The sequence below is a fragment of the Martes martes genome (genome assembly GCF_963455335.1).
Source record: "Martes martes genome assembly, chromosome: 3".
NCBI lineage: Eukaryota > Metazoa > Chordata > Mammalia > Carnivora > Mustelidae > Martes > Martes martes.
The window spans coordinates 193,783,500-193,808,174 of NC_137890.1; the positions used below are offsets into that span (position 1 = coordinate 193,783,500).

Below are 24,675 nucleotides of genomic sequence, written 5' to 3' on the forward strand. Positions count from 1 at the left end.
CGGGGGGGACCTGGGGACCCCGGTTCTGGGCTGGGAGTGGGTCCCTAACAGCCTGCGCGGCGTCCCTTTCCGCGCCTCCCTCGGCTCCGCGGACAGGGCTCGGCTCCGACCCTGGCGCCCTTTCCTGCCTTCGATTCTCCTCTTCGAGAGACGCTCCGCCGCCGCCCCGGGAAGCAGTGGTGCTCCCGGTGCGCGCGGCCGGAGGGAAGAGCCGGGGAAGAGGGAGGCCGTCAGCAGCGTCCCGTGTCCAGAGTCCCACGTTACAAACCCGGTCCTGGAAGCAGGGACCACCCCCGGCCCCGGCCCCGGCCCAGACCCCGGCCCCGGCGGGCGCTCTGCCCGTGACCCCGCGGCGGGCGGCCTCGCCGAGAGCCTTCCAGCCGCACCTGCCGGTTCGCTCGGCTCCGGGCCTGGCCCTGCGGCCCTGCGGGTCCGGCTCCGCGGTCCCGTCCAGCCTCCCGCGGCCTTCCCGACCGTCCGCCGCGGCGGCGGGGTCCCGGGGGCGCCCGGCCCGAGGGCGCCCAGGCCGCGCGGGGGGTGCGCCCGGGGGTCTGCGCGGCGGCGGGCGGACGGCTCCTCCGGGGCGGGGCGTGGGGGGCGGCGCGGGCCCGCGGGGGCGGGGCGGGGCGGGGCGGGGCGGCCGGCGGGGCGGGCGGCCCGCGGGAGCCCCGCCCCGGCCCTATAAGTGCGCGCGCCGGGCGGCGGCGGCGGCGGCGGCGCGGGGTCCCGGAGCGTCCCGCGCGGCCTGCGGAGCGCCCGCGCATAGGGTTGGGCTTTCCGACTTCAGCTACAGTGCTAGCTAAGTTGGAAGGAAGACGCGGGAAGACCCGGGCCGCTCCCCTCCGCGCTCCGCGCTGTCGCCGAGCGTCCCCCGCGCGGCTGCTGTGCCCCCGGCGGCGCCCCCGGTCCCGGCCCCCCCGATCCCGGCCTCTCGGAGCGCGGCGGCGGCGGTCATGAGCAAGGCCCGAGCGGAGCCCCGCGGGGCAGGATGCTGCGGTGAGCGGGCGCGGGGGCGCGGGGGCGCGGGGGCGCGGGGGCGCGCGGTCGGGCCTCGGCGGCGGGCCTGTGCGCGGGGGCTGCTCGCGCCGGCGAGGCTCGGGGGCGGGGGCAGCGAGCGGGGGGCAGGGAGCCGTCGGGGAGCCGTCGGGGAGCGGGCGGGCGGTGCGGGCTGTCGGTGCGGGCTGTCGCGGGGAAGAAAGACGGAGTCCGGGACCGGGACTGTGCGGGAGGCTTCGCGGGGCCGACCGGGGCGCGGGGGGCGGCAGGGGCGCGTGTACTGTGTGCGCGGGTTCCGTGTGGGACACTGTGCCCCGCACATCAGCGTTTAGGGGTCGTGTTGGAGGACACAGGACGCAGTGGCGTCCCTCGCTCCCCGCGACGACTGAACGCTCCTTCCCGCCGCCCTCCGTGTCTCCGCAGGCTCCGTAGCGCAGTACCTGAGCTCGGCCAAGTTCCTCCTCTACCTGGGCCACTCGCTGTCCACTTGGGTAAGCGATGCGGACGGTTGCGCTCACAACCCGCTTGCGTAACCTCTCGTTTCCTTCCATGCGGCCCCGTTTTACTCAACCGTCTTCCAGGTTTCTCGTGCAGCTGAAGAAATGAAGCCTCCAAACACACAAGTTCTAATGAAAAAGTTATTTTCTCCAAAGATATTTTGCCGTCCGTGTGAGTGCATGTATTTAAGTATCATACTTCGTGTCGATGAACAACTATCCAAAGATAAAATGACAAGGACAGGAATGTTGCAGTGCTTGTCAAGTATAGTTTGCGTTACTAGGCTTAGGAAATGGTAAAATTTGCTGCTAAGAATGGGTGAATGTCTCATGTATCTCCCGTGTCCCATTTTAAGGTATTTCTCCATTTTCTTCTTTTGTTAAAAAGGTAAGTTCCAGCATATTGCACAATGAAAATACAGTAGAAGAGTGGAATGACTGCCTTAGGCTAAAAATAGCATTCTAAGATTAATTTAAATATAATTAACCCCAAGAACAAATATCTGAGTGATAAGAATTCTCGGCTTTAAAAATGTTATCCATTAGTAGATATGCGTGCGGCATCTCAGGCTCTCTTAAAAACCATCATCCAAAGAAAATTTGCAGATGATTCATAATTCTCCTTCTGATTTCCTATGTGGTCCTAGAAGAGTGCCAGTGTTTCTGTGGGCCTGGATTCCTTCATCCACACCCCAAAAAAGAGTAATCCCAAAAGGATGTTGGATGTGTGTTTAATTAATGATTATAATCTTTCAACAATTGTTCTTACTGTTGAAAAGCAGTATCTGAGTAAATTCTATTTATGCCTCATCTGTAATATCTGATTTTAAAAAATCATAAATAAGAAGAGAGAATTTTTAGGGTAAATTTTGTGAATGTTATTTTCTTTTTAACTGGATCATTGGATCTGTTGGATCATTCTGTTGGTCGTTCTTAAGACCTGAATGCAGGCTATTACAGGAGGAAATGTGTACCCATGCTCTTGGGAAATTATTAAGCTTGGTTATCAGCTCTTTAAGAAATAGCAGTTCAAAGATGGCTTTGGCTTTTTAGAATGGCCATCTCCTATCTCCCCTGAGGCTTAGAGGGGGATGACTCTGCAAATACACATAAACAAACTGAGTTTGTTTTGTTTCCAACAGCTGATGATTCTAAGTAGAAACTAGTGAAACTACTCTTAATTATATGTAAATCAATAGTTTCTTCTTCCATTTAATTTAGTAAGTATTAAGTATTTTAAAAACTAGTAACAGGTGGTGGAGATAGTATCTGAAATTGTCATCTTGTGATCTGGACCTGTCTCTTAGAAGAATGAGGTGCCTCACTTCCAAATGTTCATTACCTTGTTTAATGTTTATGTGACCTTGTTACTAGATTGGGAGGTCAGATTTGCCAAAAGGGTGGAACTCTAGATGTTCTAGGAGGAACTGTTTGTCATGTTCGTTAAGAGTCCCACAAGAAAAGTGACAGATACCCCAGTCTTACATTAACTTGAGCAAAGGGAATTCTTGTGGAAAGTTGGATTAAAAAATATAAACAAAAAACCCAGGAATTACAACCATATAAGGTTGAGTGGAGTTTTACTTCTTGTTGCAAAAGAGTGCAAAAGAGGAATGCTCATTAACTCTAGATAATTCTGCCTTTTGCGTTTTGTCTCCTGTTTGACACTGGCTGATTTTATTAGAGCAAAATATATGTGCTTGTGTATGTGTATGTACATATACGCTTATCTATCCATCCATTCCCCTGCAAACTCTGCCAAATCATGGTTTCCTATACACTGAACGTAGAAGTGTTAGCGTGCAAGGTTAGATTTATGTGGGGTTGAATGCTTTGTATTTCTGTCTGCCAGTAGATCAGCGTATTTTACTCTATACTCTCAAAATACAAACTACTGTGAGTAGTGGATCTGTTGTCGAGGAGCTTAAAATGTGATTTAGTTTGGGCTTCAAAAAATGTGGTCACAAAAAGGTGACCAACAGTGTAAGGCAGTGGGAAAGGGCGGCCAGTTGCTTACATCGTACGTCATCATGATGGGGTTATGATGAGGTTTGGTGAGGTGAGTCCAGAGCCGACAGCCAAGAAGAATTCTCGAGACATCTTTAGTACAAAATGGTGGTTTATTACAGCACAGGACCCATGGGCAGAATGCCCTGAGGTTGTGAGGGGAGACTGATGATATCCTTGGGGGTTCGGGGTTTTAAAAGAGCTTTCACGTGCTAAAGAGGACCCACGAAGGATACCGGAAGCCTTGCCGTTGTCAAGTTAAGGTTGTTTTTCCCTCTAGCGAGGCATTACCAGTGAGATGGTTAGGACCCTCCTTGAGGAACGTTGCACTCTGCCCGCCTCCCTGTTTCCAGGGTCTGTCAGTGGGCTGCAGGTTATCAGGACAGTTAATTGTGTCTGTCTTTCCTGCTGGAAGCTGGGTCCTTGATGGAAATGCTTTGTTCTTGTAGATCGCGGCGGAGGCATTTGTAAACTGAGGGAGACTGGGGTCTTGCAGGCTTGTGATCTCTACAAGTTAACGATTTGTTTTTCCTTTTCTTAGCCTTAGGGCCCCCAGGAGTGCCTGAGGAATGTCACCTATGTCCCATGGGGGGAAGGGGAGGTGGGGGTATCAGCTTCTGCCCTGTCCTCCGCTTGCCTTCTGCTCCCTCATCATTCAGGCTGCGGACTGTCTCTGTTCATATCCCGGGTGTCGGCGTGGCTCCGGCCCTCGTTTCCTTCAGGTCTCTGCTCAGAGAAGTCTCTGTTTAACGCAAAATGCCACTTTCCTGCTCACGCTATTTCCTCATAGCGTTTATACCCCCTGAACTGTTCTAGGTTTGCTTTTGGTCTCTGCTCCCTGAGATGCCAGCTGTGTGAACGTACAGACCTTGACTTTTATGGACCGCTGAGTTTCTAGTGCCTGCAGGAGTACTGGGTGTACAGTAGCCGCTCAGTAAGTAGTGAGTGGGTTCCTGACTGTGGTCGTCGATTCCTGGATACTCAGTTGGCCATGGGCCCGCAGTCAGCTGGGGGCAGACGGACATGTAAACGAATCATCAAAGTACAGGGAGAGCACATAGGAGGCAGGAAATGGATGTAAGGAAGGAATGGGTGGGCTTGAAATCGCACTTGGTCAACATTTACTTAGACTTTGCCTGATTCTTGGGCTTTGTGAGCGCGAGGGATCTGTTGCCACTTAAAGCCTAAACTCTTTAGGAATTGGGGTAACTGGGGCAATTCTGTGCCTCTCCATCAAGGAGGTGTCATACCGTACAAGGATAAACAAGAAAGAAAATTTTCTTTTAGTAGCACTTGTTTTGGCGGCCCGCTGCAGAGGAATCTAAAACAAATGTTTTGGGTAAAAAATAGGACTTAAAAAACAAGAAAGAAAGGAAAGAAGGAAGGAAGGAAAGAAGGGAAAGAAAGACGTAATTGAGTAATATTTTTCATTCTTTATGTTGAGAAGGAGGAAACTCACCCATGGAGGCAACCTGTCATTAAGGGCATTTCTGTGTTTTTTGTCTTTTCCTTGGGAGCTATACAGAGGAATGAGGATTCAGGTAAAGGAGGGGAGGGACTCTGCTTACTCTTCATTCTTTACTTGTGGGAGGCACTAACTCTCCCCATGCCACTGTGTTCTAATTTAGTCTAGATTTGCTTCTCCTCTTGAAGATTAAGAAAACAGTTTTTCTTATTGACATCTTTATGTTAATATAAATTTGTCCTTTTATTGGTTTCAGACAAATTTTATGTATATCATACATTTTTAATAATTTAGTACAATGGTATTTGAAACTTAAATAAATCCTACTTAATTTAAGTGGAGAAACTTTCTGTTATCAAAGCGAACACAAGCTGTGTCAGAAATAGTAATTACGATACTGATTAATCCTTGAACTTTTGAACATTCAGGGAACAAATCTCATGTACCAGAACAGTGCGATTGGTAAATCGGTCTCAGTGTGGCCACTTTTGTATTTACTCATTCACAACTGGGATCCATGGCATGTCTACTCCTTTGTTGATTCCGCAGTCTCTAATCTGGGCCCTGCTCTCGGCTGAGGTGTGTGAGAGTGCACACCGTTCTAGAGCTCCCATCAGTTTCCTGTAGTGCTTGTTTTAACATTTACTTGACCATATCCACCCCATCCACTGAGAGCCTGATGTTATGTTAAGTTTGAATTGCATTTCCTTTTTTTTTTTTTATGATTTTATGTACTTATTTGACAGAATGAGAGATAGCGAGAGAGAGAGAGAGAGACAGCATGTGTGTGTAAGCAGGGGGAAACAGCAGGCAGAGGGAGAGGAAGGGAGGGAGGGAAGGAGCGAGGAGCAGACTCCTTGCTGAGCAAGGAGCCCCATGTGGGGACTCAATCCCAGGACCCCGGGATCATGACCAGAGCTGAAGGCAGGTGCCCCTTGAATTGCCTTTCTAAATTATGTTCGTAATTCCCTACATCAGGGTTTCTCTACCTGGTGGCAGAGATGGTACTATTGCCATCTGGGGCTGAATAATTCTTTGTTGTGGGAGACTGCCCTATGTATTGTAGATGGCAGAAGTACCCCCCACTCCCTGCCGCCAGAATTGTGACGACCCAAAACAGTTTCAGACATTGCCAGGTGATCCCTGCGGTAAAATCACCCCCACAGAGAAATACTGGTCCACATGATTGCTGTTGTATAATGTGCATCAGTTTTAAATTTTGAATGCATAGGATTGTTGTCTTGGCTTTATTAAAATTTTTAAATCGTTTGATAGACCTGAATATTATTTTGCTCCTGATACATCAAATTTATCAAACAGATGTTAAGAGACTTTGGAAAGAACCAGGACTCAGCACTGACACATAGGGTCAAATCCATGAGGAGCCTGGCCTGGGAATTTCATTTCTGGTAGTGATTTCCAGGGTTAAATTGTAATAGAACACTGTTGTTCTGTTTTATGTTAACCCAGAGGTCAAAGATAGAGCCAAAAATCTTATAATAAGGTCCATTATAGGTTTCTTACCTAGTAATTTATGTGACTCATATAAAAGTTCTGTTTTTCTACATTTTCCAGTGTTGAATTCCAAAATTCCCTATATAATCTGGAGTGAAAAAATAAGTAGTTTTTTTCCCCCTTTCAAAATCCATCTGTATTAAAATGTTCAAATGAAAAGCTGCTTACGCATTTATTTTTGGCATTTTTGTAAACGTGGTGCCAGAATTTGCCCATGTTAATTTCACCTTTCCGAGCCCTGCTGTTTATTGACTTTGAAATTTATTTGTAAAATAGAACATAGATTTTAGAATGTTGGAGGTAAAAGAAACTTTAAAGATCATATGGTTCATTCTTATCAGTTTACAAATTGGGGAGCTGGTTTTTTCTTGACATTCAAGGCATATGAATATTTGTGAACTAGACTGTAGTTTCATTCCAGCTCAATATCAAACTGCTTTACGCCTCCCAAATCGGAATAGGTCTGTTCCAGGCCCGGGCGGAAACCTGACCTGAAAGGGAACAAGTTTTGTCTCTAAAAGCCTTCTTTGGTATGGAAGGTACATTTTTTTCTAGAGTGATAAGGAGTGTGTATGTCTCATTGATGTCATACCTTTCTGGGTGTACTTACTAAATGCGCCAGAATATTTTCCACTGGGCTATGATGGATGGTTTTACCACCTGACCCGTGTTCAATGCATAGAGGAGTTGTTGACTTTGAACATCTCATGGCATAGCCTAGAAGTACCTTTTTGATAAGGAAGCAAGTTCCTCAGTATAATTGACTAGAATACAAAAATAATTTCACCAAAACATTTTCTCTTTTCTCATTCAAGGGAGACCGGATGTGGCACTTTGCTGTGTCTGTGTTCTTGGTAGAGCTCTATGGAAACAGCCTCCTCTTGACTGCAGTCTACGGGCTGGTGGTGGCAGGGTCTGTTCTGGTCCTTGGAGCCATCATTGGTGATTGGGTGGATAAGAATGCCAGACTCAGAGGTGAGTACCGGTTAACGAAGGCTTTGTATTCTTGGGGCTCAGGAACCCCTGGGACTAACCCACCGCATGTCTGCCTGCTGCACCTGAGGGATGGGGTGTTCCGTGGCAGCTCTTCTGACGGAGGGTCCTGGGGCCCCTGCACAAAATTGGAATGCCAGGATATTAAGCTTATAGATTTTTTTTTTTAGATCTTTGGCAGTTCATAAATTCCAGATGTTAATAATTAACACCATAGCTCTTTTCTGAGAACCATGTTAAACATTAAAAGTTTGCTCAACTCTGACATTCTTTCTAACCATGATGTGCACTGAAGTCTGCTAGTGTGATGTTGCTGGGACAGCTTTAACATCTGTCCTCTGGGTTACAGTGTTTGACATAGCGGCTTGTGTAGGGACTCAAAAACTATAGATTTAAGTAAGCGAGCCTGAGTCTGCATTGTGGAGAACTGAATTATAAATTTTTGACGCAAAGATAAGAAATGATAATATGTTGACATTTATTCTAGAACATTAGTGCAGTTTGCAAAGAGAGAAAGTGAACAATTCAGTTGTGTAGAATATAAGGGCACTGTAAAGTACGAAGTCAGGGCAAAATTTTCCCAAATTACGCACTTGGGAATCCAAGACCTGGCCATGTCTGTTTTAGACATTGGAGACAAATTGAGGTATTAGTTTCTTTCAGTGCGGGGTGACTGGCCCTGTATAGAAAGCAATTTGGATCATCTAATTCTAGGACTTGACGCTATTAGTGAAATGGTCAAGATGACATTTTTCTGTCTTGAGAATGGATAGACCAAAACGCATATAAAGTGAAGTTTTGTGTGCTAGAAAAACATTCCTAGTTGTTTACATCATTGTTTATAGGAACGTAGGAATATTATACATAGAGACCTTTTAACCTTAACAGTCGTCAAACACTGAAAATCTAGGTTGGGAATGTTGAGTTGGGTGAAAAAGTGTGTGGTGGGATAGCAGTCTCCCATTTATCCCTTGAAATCAGCTCCTGTATCACCTTCCATGAAAATCTCTGATCTTTCTGGGCTGAGTTAACCCTTTCTTCCTCTGTGCTCCCAGAAGACTTTGTCTGGACCTCAGCTGTGGTACTTACACTCTTACAATTATCTGTTCACCTATCTTTTTTTCCTCTGGTCTGTGGTCTCCTAAAAACGAAAATGACCTCATGTAGTTGATAGTTAGTCCTTGTACAATGAAAGAATGAATTCCATGTTGGGATTTCATTCCAAACTAATTTCAGAAAGCAGTTTGGGCTTTTATGTGACTTTCCGAGCCAGAATGAGCTTCGCTGCCCTTGAAGACAAGAGCTGGCTGTAATTATACCTCGCATACACACAACTCTGTATTTTTCAAAGTACTTTCATGAGTATTTTATTGGAGCATAATAATGACCTTGAGAAGTAAAGAAGGCAGGAATGGGTTCTTGTCCTCACCTCATAGACGTAAGAGACATTATGTGTCTTCCCCTAGATCACCTTTCCTGATACACGGCAGAGAAGAGACTGCAAATAAGACCGTGGGTGGCCTTACTTGGCACACGGACTGTCCTTACTCCAGTACTTTGTCTGCGTGGGTGCCTCACTCCAAGGAAGTTGGCATTTTCTGTGAAGGAAGGTGTAGCTTGGAATGTCATAGCCCGGCATGTAGCATTAGAATGCCCAGAGGAACACACCGCTACCCTTCATTCCTGGCAAATGTTTCTGTCTTTCCCGTGTATCTAGACCATGTGATCGTGTCCGATTCCGCGTAGCCCGGAGGAGGTTATGGATGCCGCGACTTCTTCCTTAACCTCCTCTATCACTTCTGTGGTTTCTTGTTTTAGCAACAAAGAGCTGAAAGATGGAGGTTGTCTCTGTGACGTGGTTCCGTTTATGACAGTAAACCGTCAAGGGACTAGACTAAGTGAAAGTGAGGTCATTATGAACGACTTCAGCTAATAGGAAAAATGGTGACTGCTTCGTTCCCTCTGCGAGGTTCGCTGGCCTGATGCGATATGGTGGGTCCTACTGGAAGCAGTTCATTCAGGATTTACTTCAGGAATGTTTTTTTTCCTATAATAATTTGCATATGCGTGACTGTAGTAGAACAGGGGTATGTGGACAAAAACGGCCCCCTGAGATGTTTTGGTGTAGTGAATGCTTTGTCTCTCCTTCTGTGCAGTGGCTCAGACTTCGCTGGTGGTACAGAATGTTTCGGTCATCCTGTGCGGGATCATCCTGATGATGGTTTTCTTACATAAAAACGAGCTTCTGACCATGTACCATGGATGGGTTCTTGTAAGTTCCCAGTGGGATTCCTAATGGCAGAAAATAGAACATCTGGTAGTGGTAAAAAATGAAAACCATTTGAGACTAGGGAATATCTTTTTACAAAGACACTGTTGATCTCTGTGTCCACTTTAATATCCCCTACAGTTACTATGTTTTGTTTTTGTTTGTTTGTTTGTTTTTTGCCCATAGTAGGCACTTATTAAGTATTGTTTGAATTTTAACTCTGTTCAGTTGTTTTTTTCTTACTTGTTTTTTGATGGCATTTCTAAGAGTTTATTATGTAATTCAGTTGTTAGTTTTCAGCTCACTAGTATTAACCAGTAATTTGTTCACAATATCTAAGAAATGTTACCCATATACTTATCAGTGTGTCATGATTGTGTTCCTCCAGTAATAATGGGTATTGATGTTTGGGGTCATGAGCTAGGTAACTTCTTACACTAGGTTCTCAGGGAGCTTGATGAAAAAAGGAGAAAGACCTGGGGAGGGGGCGGGAAACAAGGGATTTGATGTCACTCTTGAATCTTCTTAAATACTTAGACCGATACTGTCCAGCTTCAAGGCCAGGCGGGACAATCGAACTCTTCTAGTGTGTTCCCTTTATTTCGTTAATGAAAAAGTTGAGGCAAAGTGATGTTAGTTGATTATCCATCGTCAGGCAACTAGCCCGTGTCAGAACTCTGACTTAAATACGGGTCCTCTCACTTCCCCTTCAGTGGTTTTTCCAAAAGAGATATTCTGGGGAGAAATTACAACCTTACCCCCGTGATAACACTTATTATGGTAACTATGTCACGTGAAAGTACGTATGACTTTTACAACTTTTGTATGATGTGTATTATAGATGGTACAGATTAGGAAGATATTATGCCCTTTAACTCGACCGCTGGTACCTTAACATATCATGTCGACAAAGTAAAATGATTTCTTACGATTTTGTGAAATGAAGTTAAAATTTTGTTATTATGCCACCAAAGACCATTTAAACTCCAGTGAGGAAGGTACAGTGTGTTCACGCTGACCCTTTACCCCACTTTCTCTGGTGACTCCTCAGACTTCCTGCTACATCTTGATCATCACTATTGCCAATATTGCCAATTTGGCCAGCACTGCCACTGCCATCACCATCCAGAGGGACTGGATTGTCGTCGTTGCGGGAGGAGACAGGAGCAAATTAGCAGGTACTTTGGTGTTCTCTCTTAACTAAATGGGTTATATGAGGATTCGCTTTAAGTCAGAGGTTGTGAATGAAGCTAAACCTTTCTTCTGGGCATTTTTAAAAAGTATTTATTTATTTGATTGAGAGAGAGAGAGAGAGAGAGAGAGAGAGGGTGAAGGAGCACAGGGAGTGGGAGAAAACCTCAAGCAGACTCCACACTGAGTACAGAGCCTGGTGCGGGGCTCAGTCCCACAACCCTGAGATCATGACCTGCACTGAAACCCAAGAGTTGCGGCTTAACTGACTGAGCCGCCGAGGCGCCCCTCTTCTGAGTGTTCTTAAAGAAGGGTAAATTGAAAACGAGTCTTTGTCTTACGTCACCTTATCAGTCTCAGTGCAGTGACTTATCTCACTGTTAGCAAGTTACTTTATGAGACAGCGAACTTACCTTTTATTCTATGCAAACCTGGCAAGTAGAAGAACACTCCTTTTGAGCTCTTTCTTTTAAATTCTGCTCCCGGTCTCTTTACTTAATACTTAGAACAGTGAAAATCTGCTGTGAGATTATATCAGTCATACTGTGGATATTATCACCAGCGCTAACTGGTCCGTATGGATTTTATTTTTCTCTAAAGCAATTGGAAACGCCTTAGTCCTAAAAGAGACTCTAACAGTTAATTCCTTCAACTTTAAAGTTGCAGTCTGTGACTTTTATTACATTACATATGATATGCAACATAATTGCTGTTATAAATACTAACAAAACTAAGGCCAGAATATGGTTTCTAAGACGCTTATAATCTTAGTTGTCCATTGGAAACATGTACAAGAGGCCAGAGAAAGGTGAAAGAATGCTTATGAAGCAGCATGTCCTGTCACATCCGTATTACTCGGGCACAGAGTCACTCACCTCGCTCAGTCTTCCCTACCTGCCCCCCAGACACCCACTGGACTGATAATTACACAGGGTGAAGGAGGAACGGCACGTCTATCTGCTGATCATTTCAGCTGAATCAATTCTGCTGGTCACGGAGATAATGGGTGTCATAAACCCGTTGCCCAACCATCCTGACAGACAAGAAAGCCATTGTTGATGGTTTAAATGGCTTATCCTAGGACACAGAAGGCGAGATTAGGTGTTGGGGGTGACAAGCAACTTTGGGCCATGTGGCTGAAAAAAGGCAAGAAGGTGGTGACAGAAAGGAAGCAAAATCTATGGAAGGTCCCGGCGAAGAAAGAGAGGCATTTGCTTAAATCATCACTTTGTGGTCCCTGGGCCCTGGGTTTGAGCCCCGCATCGCATAGGGCTCCCTGCTTAGTGGGACGTCAGCTTCTCCCTCTCCCTCACCATCTTCCTCACCTTCTCCTGTTCCCTCTGCTCGTGCTCTCCTGCACTTTCTGTCAAATAAATAAATAAAATCTTTTTAAAAAAAGTCATTACTTTGTTGTAGCAGTGTTATAATCGAGACAGAAAGAGAGCAGTGTTTTTGGAAGTTGGTGTTTGAATAGGACGAATTTAGCACGTGTGAGTTTGCTGCATGACATTCTTTCTAGAGGTGAAGTAGTGATTCTCATTGATTTTTTTTTTCCTTCCTATAATCATTTACTAATGGGAAATAATTCCATGCCTCTTTTTGTTACACTGAACTTAAGATAAGGCTATGTCTTTTTTTGTTTGTTTTTTCCTTGTTACTTACTTTCTCTGTTTAACCTACTATTTTAAGTATGTCATACATGTCCATGGTTTAAAATTCAAAGGGTATAAAAAAGTATGTTTTGAAAATAAGTCACGTACGTATCTGTTAGAATATATTTGGGAGAAAAAGTTGGCTTATAAAGTGATTTTCTTTCTCCTAATCTGAATTTCTTAACTCATTTTGACTCAGTGAAGTCTGTATACTCCGGGGAAAAAAAGTTTGGAGTAAAGTGTAAGTTACTCAGAATCTTTAATTTGTTCTAAATACATACATAAATAAATAACAAAAAACAAAGATTCCATAAAACTTTGTGGGCTTTTTGATGTCCTCGAACAACAACAAAATCACGTCCATTTCTCAGCTGCCCTTTATTATTAGGAATAATTGCAGAGTGGGAGAATCTAGGCCAACGAGTCCATTTTCTAGCCTTCTGGAATTTCTCAGGTTTAAGGAAGGGAGTAGCCGCCTGTCGAACTTCGGTCCCCGTGACCCAGCTTTAGGAAGCGGCGCTTTTCTGCGTCCAGCTGGTAGGGGAGGTTGGTAGCCTGGCGAAGGGAAGCCTCTGTGTTGTCTTTCTTCAAGTTTCACCATCAGCATTTGTTAAAAAAAAATTAATTAAAAACCATGCTTCCAAGTAGGATAGAAACTTCTAGTTCAGAAGGTCAGCAAGAGTCTAACCATGGATTTGGGGGGCCATTTTTGCTTCAAGGCAGGGTTCTAGAACAGACAGAAAGGAGAGGGAGAGAGGGAAAACAGAGGAGGGGAAAGTGCACGTCCAGGGGACCCCCGCTGCGCCGGGTTTCTCTGCGGTGGCGTCTCCGGACACAGACAGACCTGCTGCGGCCGGCAAGCACGGACGTTTCTGCAGGCCGAGTTTTGAAGTCCCCGCAAAACTCTGAGGAGCCCCAGCAGGGGACCGGGCGGGGATGCCCAACCCGAGTGTGCCTTGTGTGTCCGTGCACGTCTGTGCAGGGCAAGGGCTGTGAGCCCGAGGAGGAGAGGTTGTGAGCTGGGGGCTACTCGCTCCCCTTCTCTGACCGCAGTGTCTCTTGATCTCAGAGTAGGTTTTAAAATTGGAAGTCGTGTCACCGAGGGTAAAAAACAAACCCAGGAGACATTTTCCCTGGAAGGTGAAGAAATTTTGGAATTTCAGTGGCATCCAGCCGAAATCGAGCTGTTAACATCTAGTCTGGACGGTTCCAGAAAAGGAATTGTTTTTCTACCTAAAACCATTGATTAATCAGTTAACTAATTTGCCTCGGTACTTGGTTTAGTATATTATTAAAGCGTTCTCCTGTGCCGTGACCCTTAGCCTGTCCAACCTGTTTGAAACTCATTTCCTCTTCCCCGACTTTTTCCTCTACTTTATTCCCCTGCCTCTTTTCTTTGTTAACCACTCTTCATTGATAGCTTCTGAGGTGGGTTTGGTTTTGTTTTGTTTTGTTTTTTGTTTTTTGTTTTCTTTGTCCTCCGTCCTAAAGAAACATCTGCTGGTTAGCTCGGTCACGTCTGGCAGATACATTTCGTATTTGAACTCTGTTGACTAAAGACTGACCTCGTGTTTAAGGTAGACAGACGTCCTGGCTGCTGCTCCCCGGCAGGTCTGGTTATTAGTCGCAGCCTATGCGACCGAATATACACTGTATGATAGCAAGTAGCTATTTCCTGTCGCATTCTGTGCCTCAGCTGTGGCTGAAAACAGTTAAATTGGAGTTAAATGAGAACACATTGTGGGTTTGCGTGAGAATAAAGGGAGATTTGTAAAAAGGACGTGTTTGCTTATTCAGCGGACTGATTCTTCCCTAGCCTGTTACCAGCCAAATGACTAGGTTGTTTCCAAAAACCATCCTGTAGTTCATTCTGCTTCAGAGAGACGAAAGCTGCTCCCTGATGGTACGTTACGCCTAAACATTGTCAGCTTCCTAAGCATGATATAAAAGACAGAATTTGGTGGAATTGGGAAGCGTCCGGAGCGCCTGAAACCTGAGGGAGTGCCAGAACGGCAAATCATTGTAATTAAACTAGTTTTGTTGTTGTTCTGTGGTTTTCAGAACATGTGTACGCTTTCCCTAGTCCTCGACTTTTGGAATCAAAATACTGAGTGATTTCAGTCGGTCCTACACGTGTCTGTTAGCACAGCAGTTGGCAGCTCACTGGTGGGGGCAGATGGAAGTTACGAGGTCTCTGCGAAAAATGGTCACGGGTGAGGTCAGTGCAAACTGCCTTTGCCTCTCAAGTGAAAGGTGAACCGTGTCAAAGTTCTCCTGTTATCACGTAAGCCTCATACACTCATAGGGCTAATTGGAAGGCAGTTGAGGACCAGGAAGAATTAGAGAAGGAGTAAAGGCAATTTTCTGTTAACTCACTTATTAGTCACGCATTACTTTTCCCTTAAGGTGCCCGACATGATGGATAAGGATTCGTCTCATTAATTCCACTCCACTCTGCGAGATAGAGGATAAGAAAATAGGTCATTTTCTTGACTTTCCCTCTTCCCCTTGACTTCGTCTTGTCCTCCACTCTGACTCAGCTCTGTGTTCCCGTGGTCATATCCTAGCCCTTGTCATCACCGCTCAAGCCTCCCCTTCTATCATCCTAACCTTGGGCATTCACGTCTTGAATTGCCACCTCCTATCTTTCCAGCTCCTTCCTTCTGGGACCCCCAACCGTACTCCAGCCTGGCTGTCACCGACAAGTCGTCAAATCCACTTCCTTTACACTGTCTCTGACTCCCCTCGTGTCCCTCCCTTACCCGCTGGAATTCCAAGGTCCGGCGTTCTGAGCACCCGTGATCGCCTCCGAGCGTGTGCCCTCAGTTCTGGTGGCCTCTCCTTCTGTCACTTCTCTTTCTCGTAAGATCCTGGTTCAATCTGAGCGTCTACAGTAGAACACGGCTGGAGAAGGACGCACAGTTGCGCTCGCGGTTCTCACTTCAAGTTCGCGACCGCTGGGCTCAAGTTGGCCCTTTCGTGCCGCCCGTCGCTCCTCCCACTTTCCGGAAGGACTAGGGCTCACTCTCCCTTTGCCCTCACGCAGCTCGTCCGTTCCGTACCTCCCTTCCCAGGCTCACTTTCAGCGATGACCTCGCTTCGTGCCTTGCTGAGAAAACGGGAGAAAGGAGACGTTATCCCCGCTCTCGCCTCACGCCTGCCTGCGGCCGTGGACGCGGACTGCGCGCTCGCTCGCCAGGCTGGTCTCGCTCGCCAGGCTGGTCTCGCTCGCGTCCAGGAGCGAAGCCCCTGCCGCCTCCTGGCGCCTCGGCATGGCTCAGGTTCCGTGCCTTCTCCTCTGCCGTATCGTGCCCGTCGGCCCAACGTAAAGTGCAGTAATTTTGCACTTAACAAAAATGTTCATTTGCTCTTAACATTTTTACTTCTCTCTACACCTCCACCACCCCATCTCTTTGTTCTCCTTTTCAGCAAAACTCAAGAAAACGATGTCTGTTCTCACTCTTTCCCGTTCCTCCCCTTGGTCGGGGCTTTGCTCTCCATAGTGCCAGGGGGCACCGTCCGCGCTGTGAGTCCAGGGACCCGCACAGTCCGCCCCTCACTGACATACAGTATGAGCGGCGTCCCCGCAGCGCCGCCGGCCCCTGCCCTCAGCCCCGCCGCAAGCCCCAGGACCCGCCACGCGACCGGTCCAGAGCCGCTGCTCCACGCTCGTCTTCCTTGACCTCCAGCGGCCCTTGCCGGCTCATTACCCCTCCTCTTGGAAGCTGGTGCCCACGGCTTCCAGGACCCCACTCTGTCCTGGATTTTCTCCTGTTTGCCTAGTTCCTCTTCGTTTTCCTGACCTCTAATGTTGACTTGCCCAAGACTCGTTCTCAGATCTTGTGTCTTCTGGATCTACACTCAGTCCCTCGGTTGATCTCATCTAGTCTCGCTGCTTTAAAACTCAACCAGCTGGGGCACCTGGCGGCTCCGTCGGTGACGCATCCGACTCTTGGTTTCTCAGGGTCGTGAGATCGAGCCCTGTGTCAGGCTCTGTGCTCAGCGTGGAGTCTGCCTGTCCTTTCTCTCAGCTCCCCCCCCTCGCTCGTGTGTGCTCTCGCTTTCTAAAACAAATAAATAAATAAAACCTTTAAAAAACCCAACTCGGCCAGCCGCTGACTACCAGATCGGCCACATAACTCCTTCCTCTAAGTCCAGACACATCTTTAACTGCCCACTTGCCGTGGCCTCTCGACTGTCGGGAGGTCTGTGAAAGTCAGCATTTCCAAACTAAATACTTGTTCTTTTGCCCCAAACCTGACCCTTTTGAAGTCTTTCCTTTCTCAGCAAGTGGCAGCTCTGTCTTCCCGGTCGTTGCTCAGGAAATAAACAAGAAACTTTAGAGTCCCCCTTAAGTCTTCTCTTTCTCACACCCCAAATCTAATCAGTTTACAGGTCTTTCCGATTCTACCTTTGAAGTATGTCCGGCACCTGTCTGCCCTCTCCATTATTGCTGTCCTGGTTTATGCCACGTCATTTTCTGCCTGTCTTCTCACCTCTGCTCTTGTCTGCAGGTCCTTCCTCTCATGCTCCAGTCTTTTCACGCCACAGAAGCTAAAATGAACCTTTAAAAATAGAAGTCAGACCGTGCCATCTCTCTGTTCGTTAGCTTCCAAAGGGTTCCCGAAGCATTCACTGTCAAAGTCGGCATCCGTGTGTTCACAGGGCCCTGCGTGATGGGGCCAGTCTGCCCTCCCTCTCCCACCTCTTCTCTCCCTCGCTCTGCTGCAGCCCTGCCAGCCTCCTTGTTGAGCCTCTAACACTGTAGGCAGCTCCTCCTGCCCCAGGACTTTTGTACACTCCTTGGTCTGGAATCCTATATTCACTAATATTTTCATGACTGTCTCTTTTTCCTCCTACTGCTTCATGTTTCTGCCATGTTGCTCTTTTCTTCAGTGAGTCCTTTCCTGACCTCGCCATGTTTAAAACTGAAATTTCTGTTTCCCCTTGAGCACTCTCTATGCCCTTTTTGTGCTTTATTGTTTACCCTAATATTTAATTAACATCTGACATGCTGTAAATGTATATGCTCATTGATTTATTCTTTCTTTTCCCTGGGGAAGGTAGACTCCATGAAGACACGACAGAATATTCTTCTTGTTCTTTATAGTGAGAGAATTGGTGCCTAGATCATCATGGGCATTTAATAGTTACGAAAAAATGGGGGCACCTGGGTGGCTCAGTGGGTTAAAGCGTCTGCCTTTGACTCAGGTCATGATCCCAGGGTCCTGGGATCGAGCCCCACATCAGGCTCTCTGCTCAGTGGGGAGCCTGCTTCCCTCTCTCTCTCTCTCTCTGCCTGCCTCTCTGCCTGCTTGTGATCTCTGTCTGTCAAATAAATAAATAAAATCTAAAAAAAAATAATAATAATTACAGAAAAAATGAATGAAGAGTCACCGTTCTAGATGTTAGACTGATTTTTTCAGTCCCAAAGCAAATGTAAATTTGAGGCAAATGTAAAATGACTTGTCCCAAACAGTAAATTGTTTCCAAACAAAATGGTTTGATCAGAATGCTTTTGGAAATTTGCATTTTAGGCATCTACACCCTTGGACCATGAGTTTGTGTTATGTGAGTGGGCAGTCTCTCTTTGACAGGTTTGCACACTTATCTGCCTCTCCTACCTACCTCTACAGATATGAATGCTACAATCCGGAGAATTGACCAGTTAACCAACATCCTGGCCCCCATGGCTGTTGGCCAGATTATGACGTTTGGCTCTGCAGTCATTGGCTGTGGTTTCATTTCGGGGTGGAATTTGGTGTCCATGTGTGTGGAGTACTTTCTGCTCTGGAAGGTTTATCAGAAAACACCTGCTCTAGCTGTGAAAGCTGCACTTAAAGTGGAGGAAGCTGAATTAAAACAGCTGAATTTACAGAAAGGTAAGCTCAGTGCAATGATTCGTTCCTTTTATTCTGGTGTTCTGACCTTAAACGTTGGGGAAGACCAAAATTACGTTGAATTATATCAGGTTTATTACTGCTGAGGGAGTGAAATATATGAATCAAACCCAGTCTTTGGATGGCCTGAGGAATGTTTCTGGATTGAATCTCAGCAGGTTGGAACGGGAGCCCTGGCCATTTTCCTGAATGTGAGCAGTAGACATGAAGGGAAAATTAATCGAGGGATGGCTGGGAAAAATTGAGCCATAGGAATGGGACGAACAATGGAGGGAAAAAAGGGAATAAGGAAATCGTAAGAGTCTGTGAAGAGAGGCGTTACGTAGCTATTTGTAGGACAGTAGAAGGGAGTGCTGACTTGAAGTGGACATTTCCCAGGAAGAGAGAGGAAGTTGGGCTTCTGGGCAAACGGAGTCTTACAGGGCCCGGAAAATAAGATGCTATGGTTTTCCAGACAATTACCGTATTTTTGTTTTATGGATTTTCTTACTACTTACTTTGGTGGGAATACAATTTGTTTTCTTAGGTGGGAGTATAATTTCTAAGGGAGTCGGTGGGGAAAGGGACACAGACCGTAGGAGAGAGAGGGGTACCAGCAGCATGCTGTTCATTTAACATAAATGCTACTTGGAGATTGTTCCTTGGCTGAAATTCTTAGGTTAGCAAAAGAAAATACACATTATGTTGACATATGTCATGATGTCTTTTATGAACAGAAACTGAGCCAAAATCCCTGGAGGGAACTCATCTAATGGGTGAGAAAAGCCCTGTCCGTGAGCTTGAAGACGAGCAAGAGCCCAGCTGCGCCTCCCAAATGGCGGAGCCCTTCCGCACCTTCCGAGACGGATGGGTTTCTTATTACAACCAGCCGGTGTTTCTGGCGGGCATGGGCCTCGCTTTCCTCTATATGACTGTACTGGGCTTTGACTGTATCACCACAGGCTACGCCTACACTCAGGGGCTGAGCGGGTCTCTCCTCAGTGTCCTGATGGGCGCCTCTGCCGTCACTGGAATCATGGGGACCGTGGCTTTTACTTGGCTCCGGAGAAAATGTGGCCTGGTTCGGACGGGTCTGATCTCAGGATTTGCGCAGCTTTCCTGTTTGATCTTGTGCGTCATCTCCGTGTTCATGCCTGGAAGTCCCCTGGACTTGTCGGTTTCTCCTTTTGAAGATATCCGTTCTAGGTTCATTCACACGGAGCCGCTGTCCACGATGAGCCCTACGAAGATACCCGAAATCATCCTAACGACTGAAATGCACGTGTCAAACGGGTCTGCCCCTGCAAACATCGTCCCACAGATGAGTCCTAAATCTGTGCCCATCATCTCTGTCAGTCTGCTGTTCGCAGGCGTCATTGCTGCTAGAATCGGTAGGTCCTCTCTGTGCGTTGATGAGCTGGTGTCTTTCTGCAACGCAGGATCGGAAAATTCTGCAAGAAATGACCTGAAATGGTCCCCGAGTGTTAATTTAAGCAAAATCCATTATTTATCCTTATGTATGATCCAGTCTTAATGATGAGGTTTTTATTTTTTAGTTTAAACTGTCGCATGTGTATAGGTACGTATACTGTCTTAAAACATAAGGGCTTGACATTTTGTTATAAATGAACATCTTAAGTATTACTCCTGATATAATTTGATTTTCAAAAACATATGAGCTGAGTAATTATAATGCCACTTAGTAATTTAGAGTCTTTATATTGCTAATAACTCTACCAAAAGAACTATAATTTAGAGACTATTTGTATAGCACAAAGTAAAAAAGATAGTGTTTTTGGTTAAAAAAAAAAAAAAGACGTGATAGCTAGGGGAAAAAAACCTTCAGAAAGTCCCTTTAGCTTATGTGTGTTTATAATATACTTTGCCAGACAAGTGGATTTTGTAGCTCTGGAAGGAAACACAATGTAAAGACTTCTTACAAGGCAAAATATAAGTAATTATTAATAGAGCACTGATGAATTATCTCTGCCTGAATTTGTTCTTGAAATGAAACTGTGTTTATCTTATGATACAAAGCAGCCCATTAATTTATCAAGGACAATTAATATTGAGGCAAGACAGCTTTATTGTAGTGGCTTTAGAACCCAAGCAGTAAATGTAATAATGGATTAAAGTCTCCTTAAACTTTAACCGTATGAAGATATTAGTACATTCACTTTAAGTTTTAAAAATACTCATACTTATATTCAGATTTATTGTCTCTGATTTCAGAGTTTTACTTTTGTTGTATAAATAATCACAGTAAAATAGAATTAAAATGTTTGTAGATTAGACTTATTTTTGTATGGTGGCTATAGAAATCATTTCCAGAAGCCACTAGTAACCCATACTAGTATCCCAGTATTTTTATCGTATTTTTTATTTTTCAAGTTTTTATTTAAATTCCAGTTAATTAACATACAGTGTCATCTTAGTTCCAGGTGTAGAATTTAGTGAGTCAACACTTACTTAACACCAGTATTTACTGATGAAGGGAAATCTCAATGACAAGGCTATGATGATATATACGCACAGCGCCTTTAAGATACCAGGGATAAATGTATATTTTGCACATGTCAGCATTTTCACACTGTGAATCTGAAATGTAAAGCTATGAATTAAAATTTAGTCATTAACAAATATGTTTTATTAATAGGTCTTTGGTCCTTTGATTTAACTGTGACACAGTTGCTGCAAGAAAATGTAATTGAGTCTGAACGAGGCATTATCAACGGAGTCCAGAACTCCATGAACTACCTTCTCGATCTTCTGCATTTCATCATGGTCATCCTGGCTCCGAATCCTGAAGCTTTTGGCTTGCTCGTGCTGATCTCAGTCTCCTTTGTGGCTATGGGCCACATCATGTATTTTCGATTCGCCCAGAAAACTCTGGGCAACAAGCTTTTCGCCTGTGGTGCCGATGAAAAAGAAGTCACGAGTGAGAATCCCGCGAATACGTCCGTCGTGTGAGCCAGCGGAGCCGGGGCTGCCCCCGCGCCGAGGTCAGATAGCGCGCTCGCTGCTTTCCTGCTTCAGCCTCCCCGTGGACGGCGAGGCGCTGCGCTCTGGTTTCCCCCCTTGTGCCGTGAGGGCTGAAAGCTATTTAGGAAACTTAGGTCAGAGGACGGGAGCTGGTTAATTTCCCTTACATTGAAGGATGGAAGAGAAAAGCTCCGTTTAAACGTAGCCAGTGGAATGGTAACACGGATTGCTCCCTCTCTCATGAGTGGGTGAGACTGTACGTAAGAGAGGTTAGTCATGGGATTTAACTTACTCTTTGGCAAATATCTGTTGTCTGTGCAGGAGTTCGGGTGCTTCATCTTCCCCTAAAGCTCATTCGCGTCCAGGTCTAGCTCATTTACTTTCTTCTAACATCTTATTCCCATTATAAATGCAAATTCTGCTTCCCGTATGAAGAAGAGTTTGGGAACCAGTGTTATTCTTAGGGATCCTATAGACTGGCGGGGATTTACGTTTATATGGAAGAATGGAATCCTTCACTAGCATTCCCAAATAGGGTGTATGGTGGTAAGTTTAGGGAGCGCCTTCGTCTTTTTATTTTCCTGGTGAGGTGGCGTGGTCAGCCCATGTAGCACTTGACAGAAGGGGCTGTCGCTGAGCTGCAGGGGGGCGAGGCTGTGGCTGCACCGCGGTGACCGCTCCGGGCTTCACGTGCCGGGACGGTCCGGCCGCAGGAACTGGGAGCGAAAGTCCCACAGAAGGGCGAGACCTGAGCTGAGCCCCAGCACTGTCCCCACCGCTGTCCCCTGCGATGTCTATCTTGGAGTCTGAGGGAGCCGCTCCCCGCCGGGCCGCGAGACGCAGACAGCGCTCATCTGGGGAGGTTTGGTTGTAAAATCATCTGATTGACTCTAAAACGGGCTCCCGTAGAGCATTTTTCCTTCACCGTGTTGTGCCTGGAGTGATTTTCACACCGTTGTAGAGCGAGGCTGGTCGCCCGTGTGGCTCCGTCACACGTCTGTGAGAAGGACGGAGCCAAAGAAACGCTTTCGTACGGATTCTTAAGAAAACTGTTCTGTAAGTCATCTCGCCACGCGCCAGTCCCTAAGCGTCGTGCACTTTCGAGGGGACCGCGGTCTGCCCTGTGAGCACTTTCCTCCTCCCTGCGGTTGTCTGCCTCCTTCTCTCCTATGACACGATGATCTCCGGTTGTAAATCTTTGTAAAATTTTCTATATAAAACCATTTCTAAAATCTGGATTCCTTTTCCTGAGTTGCACAACCCGATGCGTTCCCGTTTGTCACAGAACATGGGTTTCGGATGAGGGGGTTTTCCTCTCTAGAGGATGTAGGACTATGGAGGGTAAGCGCCGCGGGTTTTCATGCCCCCGCGCTGTCCCCGCGCTGTCCCCGCACTGCTCCCGTGCAGTGTTTGCGGTGGCTTGACAAGCCCGGCCCGCGCCCTGCCCTTGGCCACGTCCCCGAGCTCCGAGCCCCGAGTCCTCCTCCGGCGGTGTCCGGCCGTCTCCCCGCCGCGCGGCTTCCCCCCCGGGTCGAGTCAGGGCAGTCGCGGGGAAGCGCCCTGTGCCCCTCGGGGAGGTGGCGTGTGTCGCGGGTCGCATGTGGCGGGAGGGCTGGGCCTCGCTCCTGAGACGGTCCCCCCGAGGGTCCCGCCACGGCCCCAAGCGGAGCCAACCCCGCGCCCAGCCCGCGGCGGCGGAGACGCGGTGCGGCCCAGGCGGGGCGTCCGGTGCGGGTTCGGCTCCGACGCGGCCGGTCGGAGGCTCCGGTCCTTTCCCTCCGCGCGGGAACTGGACACCTCGGGGTCGCCCTGGCTCCGCGTCCGTCGGGCCGGGGGTCTGGCCGCCGTCGAGCGGGCCCCGAGCTCCGTCCCGGGTCGGTCCGAGCGGGATGCGCGGGGCCCGGTCCGCGTGGGGCATCTCTCCGGGGCGCGGGTCCGGGGGCGAGGCCGGTGCGGGACGAAGGAGCCGAGTCGGAGTCTCCCCGGCGGCCTCGCCCGTGTCCGCGTCCGCGTCCGTGTCCGCGTCCGCGTCCGCAGGGAGAGGGAAGGACGTGGCGGGCGCCGGGGGCCGGGCGGGCTCTGCTGCTCACGGACGGACGGACGCCCGGGAAGGTGGTGGGGACGGACGGATGGACGGACGGGAAGGCCGCGGGGACGGACGGACGGACGGGAAGGCGGTGGGGACGGACGGACGGACGGACGGGAAGGCCGCGGGGACGGACGGACGGACGGATGGACAGGAAGGCCGCGGGGACGGACGGACGGCCGGGAAGGTGGCGGGGACGGAAGGACAGACGGACGGGAAGGCGGCGGGGACGGACGGACGGACGGACGGGAAGGCGGCGGGGACGGACGGACGGACGGACGGGAAGGCGGCGGGGATGGACGGACGGACGGTCGGGAAGGTGGCGGGGACGGAAGGACAGACGGATGGACGGCCGGGAAGGCGGCGGGGACGGACGGACGGACGGACGGGAAGGCGGCGGGGACGGACGGACGGACGGACGGGAAGGCCGCGGGGACGGACGGACGGCCGGGAAGGTGGCGGGGACGGAAGGACAGACGGACGGGAAGGCGGCGGGGACGGACGGACGGACGGACGGGAAGGCGGCGGGGACGGACGGACGGACGGACGGGAAGGCGGCGGGGATGGACGGACGGACGGTCGGGAAGGTGGCGGGGACGGAAGGACAGACGGATGGACGGCCGGGAAGGCGGCGGGGACGGACGGACGGACGGACGGGAAGGCGGCGGGGACGGACGGACGGACGGACGGGAAGGTGGCGGGGACGGAAGGACAGCCGGGAAGGTGGCGGGGACGGAAGGACAGACGGACGGGAAGGCGGCGGGGACGGACGGACAGACGGTCGGGAAGGTGGCGGGGACGGAAGGACAGACGGATGGACGGCCGGGAAGGCGGCGGGGACGGACGGACGGACGGACGGACGGGAAGGCGGCGGGGACGGACAGACGGACGGACGGCCCGGCCCGCATCTGACCGGGGGACACGCTCCGACACCAGCGCGGCCGCTTGGGTCACCCCGACGAGGGACGCGGGCCGCACAGGCGAGTGTCTCTCACGTACCTGAGGACATTCCTGAGACTCACGCACGTCGTCCCCGTCGCAGTCAGTGACCGCGAGCCCGTCCCGCTCCGCTGCACGCGGGCTCCGTGCGGGGCCGCCGACGCCGTCCTTGCCGCGGGGCCCAGTGCGGACACGTGCGGCGGC

General features: G+C 48.6%; 1 protein-coding gene across 1 annotated transcript; it reads left to right on the forward strand.

The window, feature by feature from the left end:
• The first annotated feature begins 709 nt into the window (after window positions 1-709).
• SLC40A1 (solute carrier family 40 member 1) lies at window positions 710-22,684 on the forward strand. Its single transcript, XM_080798421.1, has 8 exons — window positions 710-996; window positions 1,420-1,487; window positions 7,296-7,455; window positions 9,630-9,745; window positions 10,794-10,920; window positions 18,222-18,467; window positions 19,202-19,855; window positions 21,121-22,684. Exons 1-8 carry the CDS (start codon window positions 954-956, stop codon window positions 21,432-21,434), a joined length of 1,728 nt encoding a protein of 575 aa, XP_080654547.1. The 5' UTR covers window positions 710-953; the 3' UTR covers window positions 21,435-22,684.
• The last annotated feature ends 1,991 nt before the right edge of the window (window positions 22,685-24,675 follow it).

Coding starts and splice junctions, on each gene's coding strand:
- SLC40A1 (XM_080798421.1), top strand. CDS start 954: ATGAGCAAGGCCCGAGCGGAGCCCCGCGGGGCAGGATGCTGCG. Junction 9,746..10,793: donor TGTACCATGGATGGGTTCTT/GTAAGTTCCCAG, acceptor GTGACTCCTCAG/ACTTCCTGCTACATCTTGAT. Junction 18,468..19,201: donor ACAGCTGAATTTACAGAAAG/GTAAGCTCAGTG, acceptor TTTTATGAACAG/AAACTGAGCCAAAATCCCTG.